This window comes from Pteronotus mesoamericanus, unplaced genomic scaffold, assembly GCF_021234165.1.
Source record: "Pteronotus mesoamericanus isolate MK-2021 breed Mesoamerican mustached bat unplaced genomic scaffold, CSHL_Meso_final contig_2, whole genome shotgun sequence".
Lineage (NCBI taxonomy): Eukaryota > Metazoa > Chordata > Mammalia > Chiroptera > Mormoopidae > Pteronotus > Pteronotus mesoamericanus.
In genome coordinates this window covers 9,074,012-9,094,228 of record NW_026555084.1, presented here as the reverse complement: position 1 = coordinate 9,094,228, position 20,217 = coordinate 9,074,012, and the positions used below count along the sequence as shown (strand labels likewise).

The window sequence follows — 20,217 nt, the reverse complement described above, 5'->3', positions numbered from 1 at the left end:
TGAAATACTGAAAACAGTAATTTTTTGACTGGACAACTGAGGAAGGGAAAAAGCCAGGCTGAGAGCTAAGACATATAAGTTCCTGACCACTTGCTTTGTTACTTTGCAAGTATCATTCACACCTAAGTTACTATTATAAGTTACAAAGATTAGGGAGTTTGTTTTAAGGTGCTCATAGGCCCGGCTTCTGATGCTGGTCAGAGGGAATCTGTCCATGGCCAGAATAGGACCCACCCACTCCTGTAGCACAGAAAGGACTCAATTTGTCAAAGATATTCTTAGATTAGAATCCCGTTTTAAGATATTGCCAAAATCATGCAGAGAAACGTGGATTTTCTACACTGTAATGGCTTTAGAAATAACCAGTTTAACTCTTAACCAACTTTCTTTTCTGGAAACTTTCTAATAAATAAAAAAAAAGAGTTCTCATTTTCCATCTTTGTTTTTGTCTTTGTAACGGGCGTGAATGCATGTGTGTGTGTTGACATGTGAGAGTAACCAAACCTGGTATAGGTCCAAGGCGCTTCCAACGAACTTTCCATTTTGTGAGGGGCTTCAATCAAAAGTGCATTGTAGACTTTAAAAATTATACTTCAATATATTATAAACAGATCAGAATACTAATTAATGGGAAGCATATAAAAAATAGGGGGAAATCCCAGTAGTTTATTTATTGAACAATAATATATAAAGTGCAAGTAGCATGATGTCTGATCTTCAAATAAGAGTAAAAAAGGAAAAAAAAAAAAGGACAAAAAAGCTTTAGTCAAATCACAGTTTCTTTGGAAAGAGAGATAAGGGAACCTTTGACCATGAGGAAAGTTGTCAACGCAACCTTTTACATGAACCAAAATTTTAAAATCTTACCAAAACCCTATACAATATGTGTGGTAACCATGTCTAGCTTAAAAACGCACAGGCGCAATGCGATCATCATTTTCTCTTTTTTCCCCCCCTGCCCTGGACCTGAAAGTGTTAAAGAAAACAATAGAAGAACAAGTAAGTGTACAGGGTAGGATTTACTGGCATTTACTTTTAATCTATGGCCCTTCACTCTGTAGCTTATCGGGCTTCTGTCAGTCCTTTTTCCCCCTTTATATTTCATGAGGAGACCCCCATGCTGCTACCGAGAGACAGAGCCCAAGTGTCTATAAGCTTTTTGTCAGGTAAAAAGAGAAGAAAAAGGAAAGGAACAAGAGGAAAAGCAAAGCTAAGAGGCATCTATTAGATGTCACTAGGCTTTTGTATTCATGTCAATGATTCAGGATTAGAGTATTTGAAATAATCTTATTGAGAGGAATCAAAAGGCCCACCGAGTGAGAGGCTGCTCTGTAGCATATGGCAAAGGCACAGACAATATCTTATTAAAGATGTGTTGGCTAACACTATTACTTTTATTATATTACCAAACTATTGTGCCTCAAACAGTTAGAGGGACGGTACAGTTACCAAGAGCCATTTTGGAGGTTATTGTGTGGGATCAAGCTATGTAATTTGCCAGCTTGTCTAGTTAAGTCTTTACAAGTAGGGTTTGGAGGCAAGTTTGGAACTGGAACCAAGCACTTCACCTTCAAAAACAAAAATCCCCAAAGCACACTGAAGACCATTCTGTTCCTGGCGAAAGTGGAGTATCCGTTACATGGATCAAACGCCACTGGCGTTCCTTTCCTCAGAATCAGTTTCATTACGTTTGTCTCATTTACCATATATGACTCTTGCCTCCCAAAGAAATATGCAGTTTCGTTGTTTTGCCTTTTTTTTTTTTTTTGCCTTGACTCTCCACCACATGAAGAACACAAACAGGAACACACACACACACACACACACACACACACACACACACACAGTCAGCTTCACACTTCAGCAGGATTAAGGCAATTAAAATTCTATTACAATAAGTACTGTAACGTTAAAACCTTCATTTGCTTTCTGGACAAAGGCTTGTAACTGGAGAAAGAGTTTGGGAGGGAGATTTATCTTCATCTACCCACACCTTTAAAGGCAGCAAGCAACCAAAGACAAACCTGTACTGTTCACCATATTTCATTGATTGCAATTGGAGTATTTGGGTCACTTTTATATTGTCCTGGGCAGGATATAGTTACACAGCTTGTGTAGGGAGGGATGGGCTGCGAGCAGGGGAGGGAAGAATTAGTTGTCTATTTCAAATAGTACCTCACACAATTTTAAATGACCAAAATACCATCTCTTTATATGCAGGAATCTCTAAATAGAGTTTTTAAAAATCTGGCCAAATTTTTATTAGCGAGTTTGATCAGGTGCTGGCAGGAGGGAGAAACAAGGAAAACCTGTCAATGAAGAGTTGCACTCGAAAGGGTTCTTACCCACTTGAAACAACTTCTTTTTAGGAAAGTAAAAGCATATTTAATACAGGGATGTCTTTTCATCACCAAATGACAATGCGAAGTTGCTAGATGACGCACAGGGGACTTTATACTGCATTTCTCTGTTTTTCTAGAACCATTACAAAAGCAAAGTTATGATGACAAGGGGCAAAAAACCCACACCGCGAGCCGACGCCCCGGGCCCGTTACAACTATGCCATGCCGATTCTCTGAATCTCCGTTAAACATATTTCTTGGAAGTTGCTGCCATTATTTCCTTTACAGGAAAACCACTGGTGTTCATTATAAAGTGTCTGCAGTCATATTATGCCATGTAAAAGTACTTTGCGTTATGATATATTGTCAGCATATTTGAAATGCATGTTAATGTATCCTGGCTGTGTATTTGGGAATAGCTGATAGCAAATGGGATATAGACTGCTATTAGCTTATTGTACTTGTTATCTTCCTATCATGGCAGCAAACTGCGGAGAAATGTACGGGGCTCATCTCATATTCCGAATGGTATTATCTGATATGTGATAAAATTTAGAATGATACTCTCTCACATAAGTCTCATTCCTAATAATCACATATGAATTCCCACTGAGAAAACAAATGTTTAAATACACCAGAGTTAATAAACAACCGTAAATTCACGCTCAGTGTCAAGGCTGGCTTGTCACTTTTAGAAAAATGCAATCTCCCAAACCAACCAAGAAGACAGCAATTATCCTGCCAGGGGCAATTTTAAAAGGTGAATTCCTTCTTTTATTTTAAACCAGCATTCAAGGTTAGGAAATCAGGTGGTATAAAGGCTTATCAGAACTCAAAAAAAATATGTATTTACACACAGGGCTTTCCGTACCCCAGAGAGTCATCTGTGTATCTTACAGGGGGATTATGTTTAACGGTTGGTCCTTCTAAAAACTGGATGAAGACCAACATATTAAGAGTTGAAAGGTCAGTGAAATGAAGCCAATAAACTCAGTCGAAAAGCCTCTCTTGCAGCTTTAGTAAAAGTATATCTTTATGTTCTTGTTAGTTGAGGACTTCAATTTCACAGAAGGAAAAAAGAAAACTGTTAATGAATTTGGAGATTTACATCTGTTGACAGAAGACAGAAGGGAGTCATTTACTGTTGAGGGGCTCAGATGCCTCCGCAGTCTGATGGCTGTGAACACAGGTACTAGGATGTGCCCGACCCCGCTCAATGGTTGAAGAAGCCTCACACAATTACATCCTAATTCTAAAGTTCTACAATTACACAAATGAACATACATGTTATATAAATACACTGGGATCAGTTTAATCATGAAATTAGCTTGGTGATAAGATAACAATGCACTTTTCTGAACAGTCCCAGCAAAGCATTTGTTTTTCTGAGATGAAGAATCGATCTTAAGTAAAATTGGTTCTTTGAACAACCCTGACATGGTTAAGCTTTTTTATTTATACGATATATATACCATGCAAATCAACAGATAAAATAAACATTCTATTATTTTTTACTTCTGAACATTCTATTTCAGCCAATAATCATGAGACAAACCCAGTTAACATTACCTAAATGGAAGATTTATTTTTAATACTGAAAAAAAAAAACCAAAAACCATATATAGATTTTTTTTTTCTTTTTAGAAGACCCTTGAGCAAGTGGAAGAATAGTAATTCCAAACAGGCTAGGTTTCTCGTGCTATGAAATGTGTATTTACATGTATACTATATTTTTTTATGTTATATGGCAAAGCTTACATCTCAAACATAGATAATAGAATTTGTGTAAATGGAAAAGACAAATCTGTTAAGGTTGTGATAAGCAAACCCAAAACCTTTACAGGTATCTTGGTTGACAGGCTTTAAAACTCCATGCTTTTAACGTTGTCTGTGAGGAACTCAAAACTTGCAGGTTAGACTACATCTAAATTCACACGAGACAGGAGAAGGTTAACTTGAGGAAGAATTTCATCCTTTAATATTTCTATTTTTAAAAATCCACTGTTAACTGCTCAGGATCCACAGTACAAAGAAATAAAGAACTGGGCTCTTATTTTTTCCCTTTACTTAGTGGTCTAACTATCCCATCAATCATACTGATCCTAAATTGAAAAACCAAACAAACACACAAATATGGAGTCGCCCTCTATCCTGCTCTACTGAAAATAAGTGGCACAAATCTGGCAAAAAAAACTTTCGGGCTCTATGTGGAAGGAATCCTAGAGTATAATTTGGAGAAAGAAATGTTTTTGTAAGCCCATCTGTATTCATCCATGTCATTACTCAAAGATTAGCTTACTGAGTCAAGGGTAGGAAAATAAAGAGTTTTGTGAAGCAAATCGAGAATGGATGGTAATCCTAACTAACTAGATACGGAATAACATTCTGCACACTTAATATATTCAGTTCAAGCGTTTATGAAGAAGTTTACACACAGAAAATGGAAGGGTTTTTTTTATATATAGATTCAGAAAAACTGGGTTCCCAATTCAGACTACCCTGTGTGACTTTTGTCATTATCATCTTTTCTGATTCTTACAAAGTAAACCTAATTAAGAACCTCCCTCATTAGTCTTCCAGAAAAATTAGCACAGCTTATGCTAATTACTCCTGCAAAATTTAATAAACTCGTTGAAATGGGAATAGTCTAATGAGGTTTTATTTATTGAACTAAGATAACTCCAAGGAAAAAGGTTAGGACACAAGGATATCCAATGTGGTAATAAAACTACAATTTATTCAATTTCTAAACATGAATTTTATTGCAAACCTTTTAAATTCAAATATGAGTTACTGTGTGAATATGTTAAATCAATCTCAACCTTAATTCAATAACTGCAAGTCATTTTTTGCTTTTTACTTTAACAATAATTACTACACATAGCCCTTTACCTCAACAATAATAAAATTTGCTGTTATTAGTTCCTGGTCATCAGCTATTAAACATAATACATTTGACATTTCCCATGTCTACACAGCCCAAATATCTGGATCATTGGGCACAGCCTGGGTTTTACAATTCTTAATCAAGCCATTTGGCATCAGACAGAAATACAACCTGGCAGTCAACTCCAGATGCACATTTCCTACATTTGCAGGAATTTTCCAACAAACTTTTTGGGCGTGACTCGACAAATTGTCACAATTGTAAAAAGTAGTCATTTTCCTCACCTTTTGCATGCTATTATAAAAGAATAATGTAAAAATCTATTTTCTAAATCACAGTATACTACCACTGATTTTGTTAATTCCACTTTTTGGATAGACTACGCCAAACTGATATCCCCAAATCACTGGTGGCAAATAATACAGCCAAAATTCGACACAGAAATAGCTTACCCTGCACCAGTGCCGTATGACCAGAGAGCCTCTTCTATCTACCCTATAAATAGTTTTCCTGAATAACCACTGCTAAAAGTCTAGGTTTTTTTTAAGCAGTGTTCTTCCAAAATCTGAAGGACAAGCAAAGGGAGCTGAAAATTATTGGTGCCCAAAAGGCAAGTGCATGTTAAAATTATGCTAAATCCTAACACAATGATTCCCTATACCCTCAGCTCTATAATTACATACTGTATGCATCTTGTAGAAACAGTTACTACTGCTACTGAATGATGCAGGCCCCATAACCTATTTTTACAAAACATGCAGGGATTCACATTATAAATCTGAAAACAAATCAAACCCTAAGCATGTAACACAGATATTATGCAATCAGTAATATAGAATCAAATTGGAAACTATGAAATTCAAACACGGTTGCCTTCGTTGTTTTTTCTCCCTTCGCAGCAATTTTATGGAATTGAAAAATCTTTTCTATTTTTCCCTTCCTTCTGTAAATTCTTTTCTTGTTGTTATTCTCTTCTCTCGTCGTTAAAAATGGAAGTTTCACATATCAGCCTAGACAAGACTGGAGCTTTTAAAACCTTTGGCAGACTGAAGGACAAATAAATTCTGAAAACTCAGATGCAAATAAGAATAGCTAAATGGGGTTTTGCATATCAGCTGGCACCACCGCTTAAAAAGACAGTTCACGGGAGACAGTGGCAACAGCCAGCAAATAAACATATGTTGCGACTTGTGCAGACGCACTGGGTTTCAGCTGTTTTTAACATTCTCCTCTCTTAAGAGACCAACATTGGCTACACACTGCTTTCTACTTTGTCAAACCAAAAAGAAAAAAAAATGAAAAGGATAAATGTCATGAGTAATATCTCTAAAGCCACCAACAGTATAAAGTGCATACTTATTTTGCCTAAATTGTTTGAACTACCCCAGCCAAGAAAAGGTTTTAAGTACCCTACTGGGACAGATGCAAAGCGGCAACAATAGAAGCCACACTAATGCAATCCAGGTAACACAATCCTGTTTCAAAAACACGGCCGGGCTAATTACAGCGCTGCTGAGTCAAGTTTCTTATGCCATCGCAACCCACAGGAACAGGTCAAAATCAAATGTTATTCAAACCACAGTCATATCAACCTTCTATATCAGAGTCACGGCTTAAAACCAAGCGAAGAACTTAAAAGCTTAACCCATTCACAAGCAAAAAAAGTGTTTTCATTGAGGGTGGCAAGGTAAGGTTCTTGCCATCATCGAAACCAAAAGGAACTGTGTAGCAGAACAAAATGCTTATAGTTTCAAAGTTTGGGGGACTATTTGGGCTAGGCCTTTGATCAAAACACTGTCTTTTTAATGGATGAGTAAGAAAAACTTGCTTAAAATAACAAATGGTATTTTGGAGAGGTGGATTTAAATGAAACAAACAGCATCAAGGTTATGCTTCTTTTTCTAAACTATCTGAAGATTTACCTTCCATTGACGGGGAAAAAAAAATTGTGGGAATGGCAGACCCACTCAGGCAGATAAACAAGCTACTCTGATTCCATAGGCAGTACACAACCTCACTACGTATTAAACGTATTTACCGGTGTTTATTTTGAATCAAGTACATTAACACATTTATCAGGCAAAAATGTACGTTGTTAGTGAATATTAGTGAAAGATATTTAATTAAAATATCTGATTGAAATGTAAGCTTTATAAAGCTACTTGACAATCAAAATTGGGCTTAAGCCTAAAGAACGACATGAGTCAAAATCAACAATCAATGTTTTGTCATAAATTATGATGAAGCAAACAAACAGTTTTCACTTAACTAAAAAATGATAAAGCAAATCTCTACAAGGTAAAGAACTGGGAAAATAGGTAAGTGGAAGGGGTGGTGTCAAAAATCAACAGTATCAAACCCCAAAAAGGGGGCTTTTATTCAGCTGTAGATTTCTTCAATGAGGGATCAGTCAGTCTTCCTTGCAAGACTTTTTTCCAGCTAATGGGTAGTGCTAGCCTAGCTGACAACTGACAGTATCTATAAACCTTCCAGGCCATGTAACTCTCAATGAGGAATGCTATGGAAAAATGGTTTATCATACATGTTTCCATACAATGAATTTCAATAATTAAAATGTAAAATGAATATTTGGAATGCGACTTTGCATAACATGAGCACACACTGACTTGAAATTGCACCGAACAACTAAAACAGATTTATTGTTCTACAGTGATTTACTTGGTCATGTCAGATTAGTAATATGGATCTGTTTAAAAACACAATAATTAAGACAAGCAGGATAAATTAATCAACTTACAATACAGTATGAGCTACAATCAAACCCAGGAAATAACAGTAGAAAATCTTGGTTCACAGATCTCTTTAAAACTGCTTTTATGCATAAATAAAACCTTAAAATGTAGATGGATTACATCCAACAGAACTACTGTAGCTAAAAGTGATAATGATTCAAACATTTTTCAAATAAAAGTTAAATATTTATAAGCACCCAACCACATTTCATAAATCACAAACTATTATTATTTTATTTCTGAAGCTTCCTGGCACAGCATGAGGACTGAGCCATAGAAAGTCAGGAAAGAAAAAAAATATTCCTTTAGGAGCATGAATCAGACACAAAACCAGAGCAATCCAAGAAAACAGGCCTCCGAAGAACATTCCATACGGCTTTCCCAGGAATCGCAATAGCGCGGCGCAGATTAAGTCATGACCAACAGGCAAATTTCGGCCCATGCATTTCTAACCCTCACCCATGAGCGACACAGGGCAGGTGTTTCATTATAATGAGGAATAAGAATCCAGTGAAAGTAGAGTGGTCCCTACCTGTCAATTATCACTGGATCTGAGGGAGTCTCATTTCGGTTGCCACAGCTTTTCTTGTCACAACAGCGGCTATGGAGCAAAAGCAAAAGGATTTAGTACAACCATTACAATGTAAAATCATCATTTAGGCAGACAGAAGGTTCAAATTGCTGGGTTGCAAATGCTAGAATTACCACAAAGCCATACCTGGCAATCAACGGATCCCTGGGACAGAAAATTCTATTTGGGTCACCTATGGGTTAATGGCCAGGCTTAACCTCTCCCTGCACAAAGAAGGAGGGAGAAAAAGGGCCTCTCCGGGAGCCGGGACTGACAGCCCCAAGATGGGGGCTCCCCATCACTGCCCGCGGTATTGAAGAGTTCACTGTGCAATGCATTATTATTACATCTACCCAATGAGAATATTCAGGGTTGTGGGTGGCTCAAACGTTCTTCCCTCAAGATCACACTAATTGTGTGGAACGCGTCAATAATGAGGTATGAGTGATTTCTCCCCCTCCAGTCATTTTGTATTAAATGGATTCCTTTTTCTTCTCCTTTCTTTTGTATGGGAGACATTTTCTTCAACCACAGGCTTTCTAAAATGAAGCTGTGTTTGCTTTTGAACCATCTTGATGAGAATAAAAGTACAGCACAATAGTTAAGACAAACAAGACACAAGATAAAAGGAAATGGACATCAGCGTGTCCTCCGGCTTTCCTGCCCTGAGCTGGCCACCACCTAAGTTTTCTGGAAGCACCATGGACAGTTGACCGAAGGCTCGCCCAGCCCTGACAGTGGGCACTGTTTACGAGGTCAGAAAAAGCAGCCATGGGCAAGAAAAGAACCCACTATCCAAATCCCACCCCAGCTGTGACCTTAAGGCTGTCAGGTTATTGTTGGATTGTTTTTTTTTTTTTTTAACTGAGATGCTTCTAAAAAATAAAAAATTATGGTTTTGGAAAAGTACCCATAGTCAATGGAGACCTAGCCATCTGAGCCTTCTTTGCAAATAAAACATGTGCCCACTGGGCAGTCTACACCCAGAGGCACACTATAAAAGCACATATTTGATCAGTCAAGGAGCAGAGGAAGTTATCCAAGTGTTATACACTACCATGCACCACAAAGAACATGCACTTTCCTCCTCCTTTCTTACACAGGCACACGTGTGTGTGCACTGGACTTAGTGAATCATAGAGCCTAAATTTAGAGCTGCCGGAGAGAACCAAACATTGAACTTCACTTGCAGGACCCAGAAATAATACTTCTGCATAGGGAGTCTTTCACCAAAGTTGGGAAGCCTCTTTCCTGGCTGTAACTATATCCCTGAGAAGAGAATCAGCTTCCAAATTTGGTGCTAATTCTGCTTGTCTCTCATATGTTCAGAAAGCAATAGTAAGAATTGTATCTCCTTTTTCAAAACCCCAGCTAAGAGCCACTCCACAACCTATAGTCTTTGTCTTTCTCATTAAGAGGGAACTATTTCCTCTAGGCCTGAGTTCTGCTACACCAGTACTCTGGGGATAGAAAGCCCAAAGTGTCCCAACTCGTAAGAGACACAAGAAGGACCAAGAAATGAGAAGTATAGTAGTTGGGATGCACACAAAAAATAATTTAAAAACTCAACTCCATCATTCCCAAACTCTGATTCTCTACACTTCAAGAGCAGAAGAGCACAGAAGTTAAGAACACCGGCTCTGGAATCAGACAGAGCTACCTGCATCACCTTGAGCAACATACTCTCCCTCAGAGTCTGTTTCCTCATTTGTAAAATGAGCAACTGCTGCACCCACCTCTATGTGAGGGGGCGCAGAGATTCAGTGCAATAAGAGTGCAGAGCCAGGCCCCAAGACCAGGCCTACTAAGCACTCAGCATCACTGTCTCTCCCGGCTCCTGCCCCCTCCAGCCTCCTCCCCACCCCGCGCCCCCCAATACCCGCCCCATCTGAACAGGGCAGCCCTGTGCTCTGCAGAGGCAGCCAGTCTCCAAAAGTTGCCCATCGACAGAAGCCAAGGTCCCCTTCACCCAGGGAGAAAACCAGTGAATGAGATGGCCTATGTCTCCTTTCTGTTTTCCTTTTTTTTTTCCCTTTCTTTTTCAAAACAGCAGTGGGCAATGAAGACCCCAAGGGCCACACCCTCACCGAAGTCCTGCCCAGACTAAATGCCCACCAGGGACTCCTCCAACTGGCACGATGACAGTTGTGGGGTCGAATCTACAGCCCCAGCCTATCTGACTCTCCCCCTCCCCGCTGCCCCCACCCGGGTCCGAGTCACTCTCCTTTCTCCTTGGACTTCTCCAGGAGCCTCTCGCCTGGTCGCCCTGCAACAGCCTGAGTGATCTTTCCAGAACGTCAGTGGAACTGTATCACCTCACTGCCCGACCTTTTAATGCCTTCCCGCAGCACTTAGAATAAATCTATGGCGTGACATGATGCCAGGCCACCTCCCAATCTCCAGTCACTCTCCTCCAGCTTGCCAGGCAGCAGCCCCGCTGGCCAATCTCAGCCCCTCAGATGCGGCAAGCTGAGCCTGACCCCAGGCCCAGGCCAGGGCGACCCCCTGTCCGCTCTACTCCTCCTGCCGCCTCCCCAGTCCGCCAGCCCCCGGCGCCCCGCAAACCTCGGCCTCTGGGCTCTTTCCTCTGAGAGGTTGGCCCGGACACCTGCCCTTAATCCCAGTTCACTTTCTCCTGGTTTTCCCTTCGGGGCCCCTAACACAAGGCAAACTGCATTCTTATATACATATATATTCACGTATTTTTTTTCTATCGTTCTCCTTCCACACCCTTCCCTTATTAACTCATGTTCTTCATAAAGAAACTGTCCACTTGTTTACCCAAGGAGCAGCAAAGGCCTAGACTAGAACTGTTCTCTGTTCTGTTAATTAAGCTCAAATATTGGACTGATCAATTAATTTCATGAATGAATACAATGTACTGGGAGAGGAATACAATCCAAGAAAATAGGTGATAAAGACAGCCAAGCCGCCCCTGAGGGCAGGCACTGCTGATGGAAGGAAGGGTCTCCTCCCACCCCAGCCCCCCACATACACCAAACCACCTCCCACAAGCCAGTGCCACACTAGGCCAGTGATACGTCCTTTGCCTTAAGCACTGTCCCATTGCCTTAAAATAAAAAATGACTTTTAGAGAAGCCAGAGGAATTGAAAAACAGCATAAATGAGAGCCACCTCTCTGTGCTGTGCCCCCGGGGACCCAGGGGAACAGGCAAGTTTAAACAGGCAGGAGGAAGGACGGAATGGGAATAAAATGAGGGAAAGAAGGAGCTGCTGGAGGTCACTTAGCACTGATTTTAAAAACTCTAGTCACAGGATGAAAAGGAGCCCAACAGGTTCCTGTCTCTCAGGTCATGTCATTGCATCATCTAGAATTGCCAAAATGAAATTCTTGGGCTCTGCCCCATTCCTGGGGTAACGACAAAATAGTGTCTATGGTATGAGCCCATTGTAACTCTATGTGTGTGTGTATACATATATACAGTATATACAGGTACATGTATATATGGAATTCTGTGCAGCATTGAAGAATGAAGGTGAGCCCTGGCTGGTGGGGCTGAGTTGGTTGGAGCATTGTCCCTACGGCCAAAAGGTTGTGGGCTCAATTCTGGTCAGGGCACATACCCAGGCTGTAGGTGCGGATTTGATACCCCCAGTCGGAACACATACGAGAAAGCAACCGATTGATGTTTCTCTCTCCCTCCCTCCCTCTCTCCCCCCACTCATCTCTTCCCACCCCTCTCTTTCTGCTCTCTCTAAAAGCAATGGAAAAAATGTCCTCAGATGAGGATTAAAATAAAACATTTTTGTAAAAAAAAAAAAAAAAAAAGAGGTGGGTTTTTACACACCATCATGAAAAGAATTCTATATTATGAATTAAGAAAAAGAAACCAACAGAGACAAGAGGGAAGGAGGGAAGGGTGGGTGGGTGGGTGGGGGAAAAGGAAGGGAAGGGGCAAGTCAAGGAACATATAGCAAGGACTCATGGACAAACCCAAAGTGGGGAAGGACTGAGGGAGGGAGAGGGAGGAGGGGGCGGGGGAAAGTGGTGGGGGGAAAATGGAGACAAATGTACTTGGAAAAATTAATTAATTTAAATAAACAAATAAGTAAATGTGCTACAATTTTTAAAAAAAGGGAAAAAAAAGAAAACCAAGTTGCAAAACAGCATGTATGGTATGGTCCTACTTCTGGAAGAAAAATGTGAGAGGGAGGGAGAAAGAGATTTGTCCCAAGCATGTTTCACACCCTCACTTCCCTCAAGCCTCTGCACAGAGTCACTGCCTTAGAAAGGCCCTCCCCGACTACCCCGGACCTCTCTGGCCTCCGATTCTGCTTCCCTTTCTTCCCAGCACTCACGGCATTGTATTTTACATCTATTGGTTGTCTTTATTGTCTGACTTACGCTAGAATATAAACCCCATGAGGACAGGATCTGGATCTTTTTTCCACCTCTATATCCCCAGCAACTAGAACAGAACCTGGCATACTGTAGGAACTCAGAAAATATTTTTCAAATGAATGAATAGAAATTTCAAAGCCATAACCTGTAGGAGTGGAATAAGAATGGGGAAGAACGGAGAGTATATATTTTATTGAAATACAGTCTTCAGACCTTTACTTTGTACTGCATTATGACTTTCTTATTGAAAATTTTAAAATCAACTTTCTGTGGGAGGAAGGTCTTCCCTTATCCTGAGCTGACCTCTGTGCCCCGGTCGCTCCCTAGTTCTAACCCCAGCACCAGGCAGAGCAAAGGCCTGTCCTTTTTCCCATGACAGTGTTTCCTGACTACAACAGTCCTCCTTGCTGAGCGGAACTTCCCCTAGTTTCGTCTGCGAACGCAGAAGGAACCAGAATGGTGGGTACCAACCTCCACCTTACACAAGGCGGGCCTTAACCAAGAAGGAACAGCTGCGGGGGGCAGGGGGGCCAGATTCACTGATGTCTGAGGCAGGAGAGGGCTCAGAATGAAATAATACAGTACATGGGGCAACAGATGCGAAAGCATTTCGAAGGAAAAGTTACGGTGGTAATGAAGGAACTCACAGTGATAATTATGCCCTCACTACTGTGTGATTGATGGGTCTTCATCTATTCAAAAAAGTGTTTCTTAGGCTCCTACTTGTGTGTCAGGCACTGTGCCAGGCACAGACCTGGTACTAGCTCCCTAGAGCAGGTATCTGTCAGGGGCTTAGAGTCCTAACTTGCTTTGTCACAGGGCAGGACTCCCACTATTTCATGTCCCTCCTCTACCTACAACCCGAAGGAGAGCATTGTGGCCCATCACAGAAGTGGGCACCCAGCCCCTGGGGCTGAAAAGTCCATCGAGTACTCAGAACAGCAGCCCTTGCCCCAGCAGCTCGTGCATCGCCTGGACAATTCCGCACACCCAGGGAAAGGCAAACTTATGAGTCCCTTCCTTAGCAGCTTGACACAGGCGGTGTATCTCCAGGGGGCTGACACGCAGCTCCATAAATCAGAGCAAGAAACAGTTAGATGTTTCCTAGTCAGGAGACCCACACATCCTCATCTTAGGGACATGCAACTTCTTCCCATAAGCATAGGCTCTCCCAGCTGGAGGAAAACATCTTATTATTCGCTATGCTTTACAGGAAAAAGTAAAATATCTTACCTATCAAACCAAAGTGACTGGAGAATGAGAGAGAGGAATTATCTGAAGAGCCTGATTAATAGTCGTAGGGTAAGTTCATTCTTTCCCTCAGTTTACATACATTGTCAAGTTTTCCCAGTCTCTTTAAAAAAATAATGACTTGCTCCTTTTTTTTTTTTTTGAGTGAATTTCTTTGCTGTCCAACTTTCTCCACGCCAGGGTATCCATCGCTTCTTGCTGCCCCCATAAAGACTGGCTTCGCCCCCAGGGGCTTTTCGCAGCTTTTCTCAGCCTTCCATCTGGAGCTCCCTAGCACGTACAGGGGTGCTCTCCATCTTTGGAACACCCTCCTCTTATTTCTATGCCCTCTATGCTCTCATTCTCGAGCACAGCCTCCCTCCTTGCTACATGTGATCATTCCCCAAGAAATGTATCCTAAGACTCTTCTCTCTCTCCTCTCCCACCCTTGTTGATCCCGTGTAAGCCCATAGCTTCAAGCCTCACCTTTGGGAAGAGACCTCTGTAGTTGGTGAGTTTTCGCCCTGACTCTCTTCTCAGCCCCCCGCCACAGGCCCAACCCCCTAGAGACCTTTCCACAGAGAAACCCTACCTGGGCCACCAACGCATGGGCCCAGACACCTCATGCATCCTCTAAAACCCCTATCCTGTCTCAGCCTCCTGCCCATTCCTGCGGCGACTACCTGCCTGCAAGGATGTCCTGCCATCTCTGAACAGCCACCGTCCTTGGCCTCAGCTATCTCACAGTGGACCCTTTCTGCAGTGCCGTCCAGTTATCTGCCCGCAAGTCTCATCTCATCTCTCCTCTCAGCTCTCCCACTGCAGGACTCAGTCCTTCTTAGCTCAGCTCCCCACAGTGCTCTGCACATGGGAGGTGCCAGAAGAATGAATGAAAACATCCTTAAGCACCACACCTAGAATGGACAGAGTACGTAAATGATTTTGCAGACACTTCACTTCCTCTCGATGTTCTCTCATCAGCCTGTCACTCTGAACAACTATGTGCCAGCTACCTAGCTAAACACTGGGTATTACTGCTATGGCTTCTACTACTTCTGCTTCTATTAATAGTAATATTACTACTAACTCTACTGCTACTTCTACAAATAATAACAATAGACATTCAGCACTTTCTGTGTGTCAGGCACTACGATAAGCATGTGTGGGGGTTAGAGTATTTAATCTTAACAACTGCTTATGAGACAATAGGCAGTTTCCCCGCTTTCACGCATGGAACACTTGAGGTACAGAGGGAAACTGAGTAACTTCCCTGCCTGTAAGCTCTTAGTCCAGCAAGTAAGACAGGCTGTAGACCCAGAGTTTTTATGCACTTAAAATCAAATCCCTTATGGACTTCAGCTTTAAAAAAACTACATAAATAAATAAATCCTTCACGGGGCCATATTATTTTAAGACCTTAACCAACAGGTATTAGCAAAATGTAATGATACATTCCAATTTACCAAAAATGTAGGCACTCTCCCAGAATTCCACAGAAAGAGCTCTATGCCATTAAGTCACAGGAGTCTCAAAGACTGGCAACAATTATAATCCAAGTCCTTGAGTCAGCTCATGCCGTGGGGTTATCCTCAGACCAAAACAGACCAAAAAGGATTTCTTATATTTGCAACCACCTGAGACACAACTTTCTCCTTTCCTTTTCTTTCTTTCTTTCCTTTTTCTCCTTTCCCTGCAAAAAAAGCCAGAATCATCCCAAGCCCTTTCCTGTCGATGTAAATTCTGTGTCTCCTTTACTATCACTCCAACGTACCATAAATATACAGCTTTTGTGACATAAACGCAAAGTTTTATTGTGCTGTTAGCCTTGATAGAAAGCACAGCGGAAAGTTGTTTAGAAATTAAATATCTAAAACATGCTATTTTAAAATCCAGGGCCCTCACTATTTCATGTCTGCAATGAAGAAATTTCATCTTGGGGAGAGCAAGCTGTCTTTCACACCATATGGCTAATGGTGGTGCATAGCAATTAGCCAGGCTGATTAATGGTGAACAGACTCTAATTTTATGCTTATAATTGAGCCTGCATTTGCACCCCTGGTGCAAATTCAGCACATCCCAACTTCCACTTACAACAGGCAAGAAATCAAGAGAAATAGGATGATGTGGAAAGTGAGATTTTTTTTTTCCTAAAGCCCCCTAAAGAGCATCAGATTTGCAATTTAAAAGACTGTTAGCCACACAATAGATGACAGGTTGTGTAATAGGGTCATGGCGGCCTGGTAAACAAACAGTACCCCTTACACATCTATAGGCAGCCAGGAAACTCGTAATCTGTAACATTAACAGGATGACATTTTGAATATGGCTTTTCCCTTTCAGCCACGCAGTACAAACAGCATCATTTGCCTTCAGTGGCTTGAGAATTTTATTTTTTGCTATTTTTATGTTTCTGAAAAATAGAAAGAACATCAGCAGTAAAGCACAGCAACCAGCATAATAAAGTACTTTGGACCAATGAATTTTAAGAACAAGAAAAATATAAACTGCATTAATAGAGGGTAGGCTTGTGTGTGAAAGGCATAATATATCTTTAAGGATTTCAAGAACAGAATTATTTCTAGCAGAGTCCAAACATGTACAGATATGAGATGCAAATCTATAATATATAGATATTAGTTGGCCTGTTGGTTGAGATCCATCTTCCTGTCTCCTATTTTGCTAGAATCACATGTAATAGAACATTGCAAATTCATTCTAATGACATGCTAATTGTGGGAATCTAAAATAGTCTGGAAAATAGTAATACAAAGGATGTCATTTTTAATGCTTTTCAAAATATTTTTACTCTTTTAATTCTAGAAAGTGCAAATTCAGCTGTAATTGTATGATTGTATACAGCATAACACTAATTTTTGCCTCATAATTATCTTCTAAGAACTCTATGACCATATTTTGGAATTTTGCTACTGCTTTAAAGTTAAGAGAAAAGCAAACCGTTTTTGGAGTAATTAACAAGTTTTACAAATCACTGAAGCAAAAAGTTGTGAAGCTCCTGTATATTTTGGAATAATATATTAGAAGCACGGTTATTTTCAAAAGGAAATTTTTAGATGCATACGTAATTCTAGATAAAGAAGTTAATGTTTGGGATTTCAATAAGGAAACACATTAAGCCCGTTCTAATTTATTTCCACCTGTAGACTTTTAAGTCTGATTTCCCCACAGGTCCATGAGCAGCAAATAGAACCCACTCACACTGAAGTCCTAACCACATTGGTTAGGGCTTCATAGTCAGGAGCCAGGCATGCTTTGTGCCAGGGAGAGCCTGCATGGCTAACAAAGCAATTAGTGGCCTTTCTCTGAGGCACAGTGGCATCGTCATGCTTTATTCAAATACTCAGAATATATCAGGAGCAAGGCACCAGTGTTATAAAGAGTAAGAATTCTAAACTGCAAGTTCAAAGGTGCTCTTTGGTTTACTCTCCCACATGTAGAGGACTGGGTGAGACCACGGAACTGAATGTGGTCCACATGCCACATGCCTGTTTTCAAAGGTAGCTTCAGTCTGATATCAGGCAAAAATAAAGACACTCATTTGTGGATGACATGAATTTTTATACCTTTCAGGGACTCATCTTTGCTGTCCTTCCAAAAGCTCACTACCCCTGAGAAATATTAGTTACATTGTCATGGTTATATACGTGGTAACTAAGATTAAGAGATCAGTCAAGGGGGGAAATAAAGGAAAATCCACACTCAATTTAAAGAGAAAAGCTGCCCATGTATGAATGTCATATATTAAGTGGGAGAATTAAAAAGGGGAACTATACCTTAAGTCTTAGCAAACGGAGTCTTCTGCTGACATCAATAGAACTCTTACTCATTTTACTAGCAATGCGGTTGAGTGCATATATTAACACTAAAAAGGTTATATTGTATTTTATTCGACTGAAAGGAAGAAGGGGAGGGTTCTGCTTTGTGCCCATTAACAGTGTGATATCAAAATGGAAATGTATGTCTTACAGGATGAAATCTAATAAATAATTGAGAACCACTCTGATGTCTGACAATTTAATACAAAATACTCACGTCTAACGGTTCTTTTTAGATTGTCTGATAGAAGATAAATGTGTACCCCCAAAATAAATCAGAGTTCACCTAGATTTGCAATACAAATTTGTCTTCTCTTTGCTAATTAAAGGGAGAGAACAAGGTATTTCTTACCTGCACATGATCTCATGTGTGAGCAAGACTCGGCACATTTCTGGGTTCTTGTCTTGGCCTTCGTACACTATGGCCTGTAAACAAAGGCAGGATTGGAGTTAAGAATGGAATCAAGTAGCAGAGAACAAACTATCAAAATTGAGTTCTTGACCACTTCACCACTGCTGCGGGCCAATTAGCTTTCAGGAGCTTAAAGCCTCCTGTGCTGATACTTTGTTAAGGATCAACCCAATATAAGTGGAAGGGGTATGTTCCTCTCTGGCCTGTCCACCCCCTCGTATGACACACATCATTTCATTGATGTGTGACATGGGTGTTCGTCCTTTCAACTCAGAATAAAAATAAATCTCATCAATGATGAGAGGAAAACCCTGCAGGATTATCACATAGAGGTACTATTGATTTAAAATATGGAAAAGTATATGGATTTCTACGTATTTGCCACCTCATTTTACTACTTTCAACTTCAACATGTAGGATCTAGAGATGAGCAGTAGGAAACAAGTGGCGGTATGATCAGTGAGTCTGTTCACTCACTGTCTCCTCTGAGATGATTCATCAATCAGCGAAAAGCCTTCTTCCCACCAACAGGCTGGAAGCATATGCTCTCCAGGGTGTGTACACCCACCCGAACTGTAATGCTCGCCAGCATATGCGTGGGCCTAAGCATACAGTCATCTCCCTGAGCTAGGAAGAATTACATCTGACTCTCAAAATGTGGAGATCCAAACCACCTCACCAGCCAAGATGTTTCTGTCTGTTTTTAGTAATATGTGTACAAACATTTTGTTTAAGATCACTAGGAAGTTTTCCGGAGACCTCAGCGTCCTGCAAGTTCTACATGCTAATACCCGAGCCAAAGAGAAAACTCCCCGCTATTGGTAGAGCAGTACTCTGCATTGGGATACGTTTTAACTAACTTAACACTGCATAATACTAATACAACACAGCTTCAAATTGTTAATAAAATTACTTTCACACATTCACATAACCCTCAACTGCTTGGTGATAAAACTACTTAAATTAACCAGAGACTATCCTTATGTAGTGCGTACAGATGCTACAGTAACTTGTGGTTGGCTCTAATATGTTTTGTTTATGAATCTGGGATTTTTAGAACCTGTAAGTCATGGGGAAAGCTTAAGATACCGTGTGTGGAGGCCCTTCACCATGCTCTGCTGAAGACATCTAACTCCATTACAAAACAAAAACAGCAACATATTAAAATATGACAAAAAGTACCTGTATAAAAAGGAAACACTTCCCTACCATTGGCCCATCAGAATGATTTTTTATGGTTAGCCTATTATTTTAAGGTTTTACTTTGACATAATTTTAAACTTACAGAAAAGTCGCAGGAATGTAAGAAGTCCAACATACTCTTTACCCAGGCTCCTGCAATGTTTACATTTTATTAAATTTGCTTTTTACTTTTCTATTTTTTTCTGAACCATTTACTAGTAAATTACAGGCATGCCCTAAATACTTCAACATGTATTTCCTTAAAACAAGGAATTCTCTTACATAACCACAGAATGATTATCTGAATCAGAAAATTAGCGGTGATACAACGCAATAATCTAATCTACAGACCTTATTGAGATTCACCAATTACCCAACAACATCCTTACGACAAAAAAAAAAAAAAATCCAATACGAATTATTGCACTCAGTTGTTATGTCTCTAATATAGAATATTCCTGAGTCTTTGTATTTCATGACATTGACATCGTTGAAGAACACAGGCCAGTTCTTTTGTAGAACATCCTCAATTTTGGTTTGTCTGATGTTTCCTCAGACCTAAAGTTACACAACTCAAGGCCAGAATACCACAGATGTGGTGCTGAGTTCTCAGAGTATCAAATCTCACTGTCGACTAGTTCTAC

General features: G+C 40.4%; 1 protein-coding gene across 3 annotated transcripts in view; it reads right to left on the bottom strand.

The window, feature by feature from the left end:
- The window catches only part of EBF1 (EBF transcription factor 1), a 376,276-nt gene that overhangs the window by 342,833 nt on the left and 13,226 nt on the right, over positions 1 to 20,217 (bottom strand). For all 3 annotated transcript variants that reach the window (XM_054568111.1, XM_054568112.1, XM_054568113.1), the window contains exons 5-6: positions 18,332 to 18,405; positions 8,515 to 8,583 (exon numbers count right to left, since the gene is read on the bottom strand). In XM_054568111.1, coding sequence (XP_054424086.1) covers positions 8,515 to 8,583; positions 18,332 to 18,405 — 143 coding nt within the window. The remainder of the gene's footprint in view (positions 1 to 8,514; positions 8,584 to 18,331; positions 18,406 to 20,217) is intronic.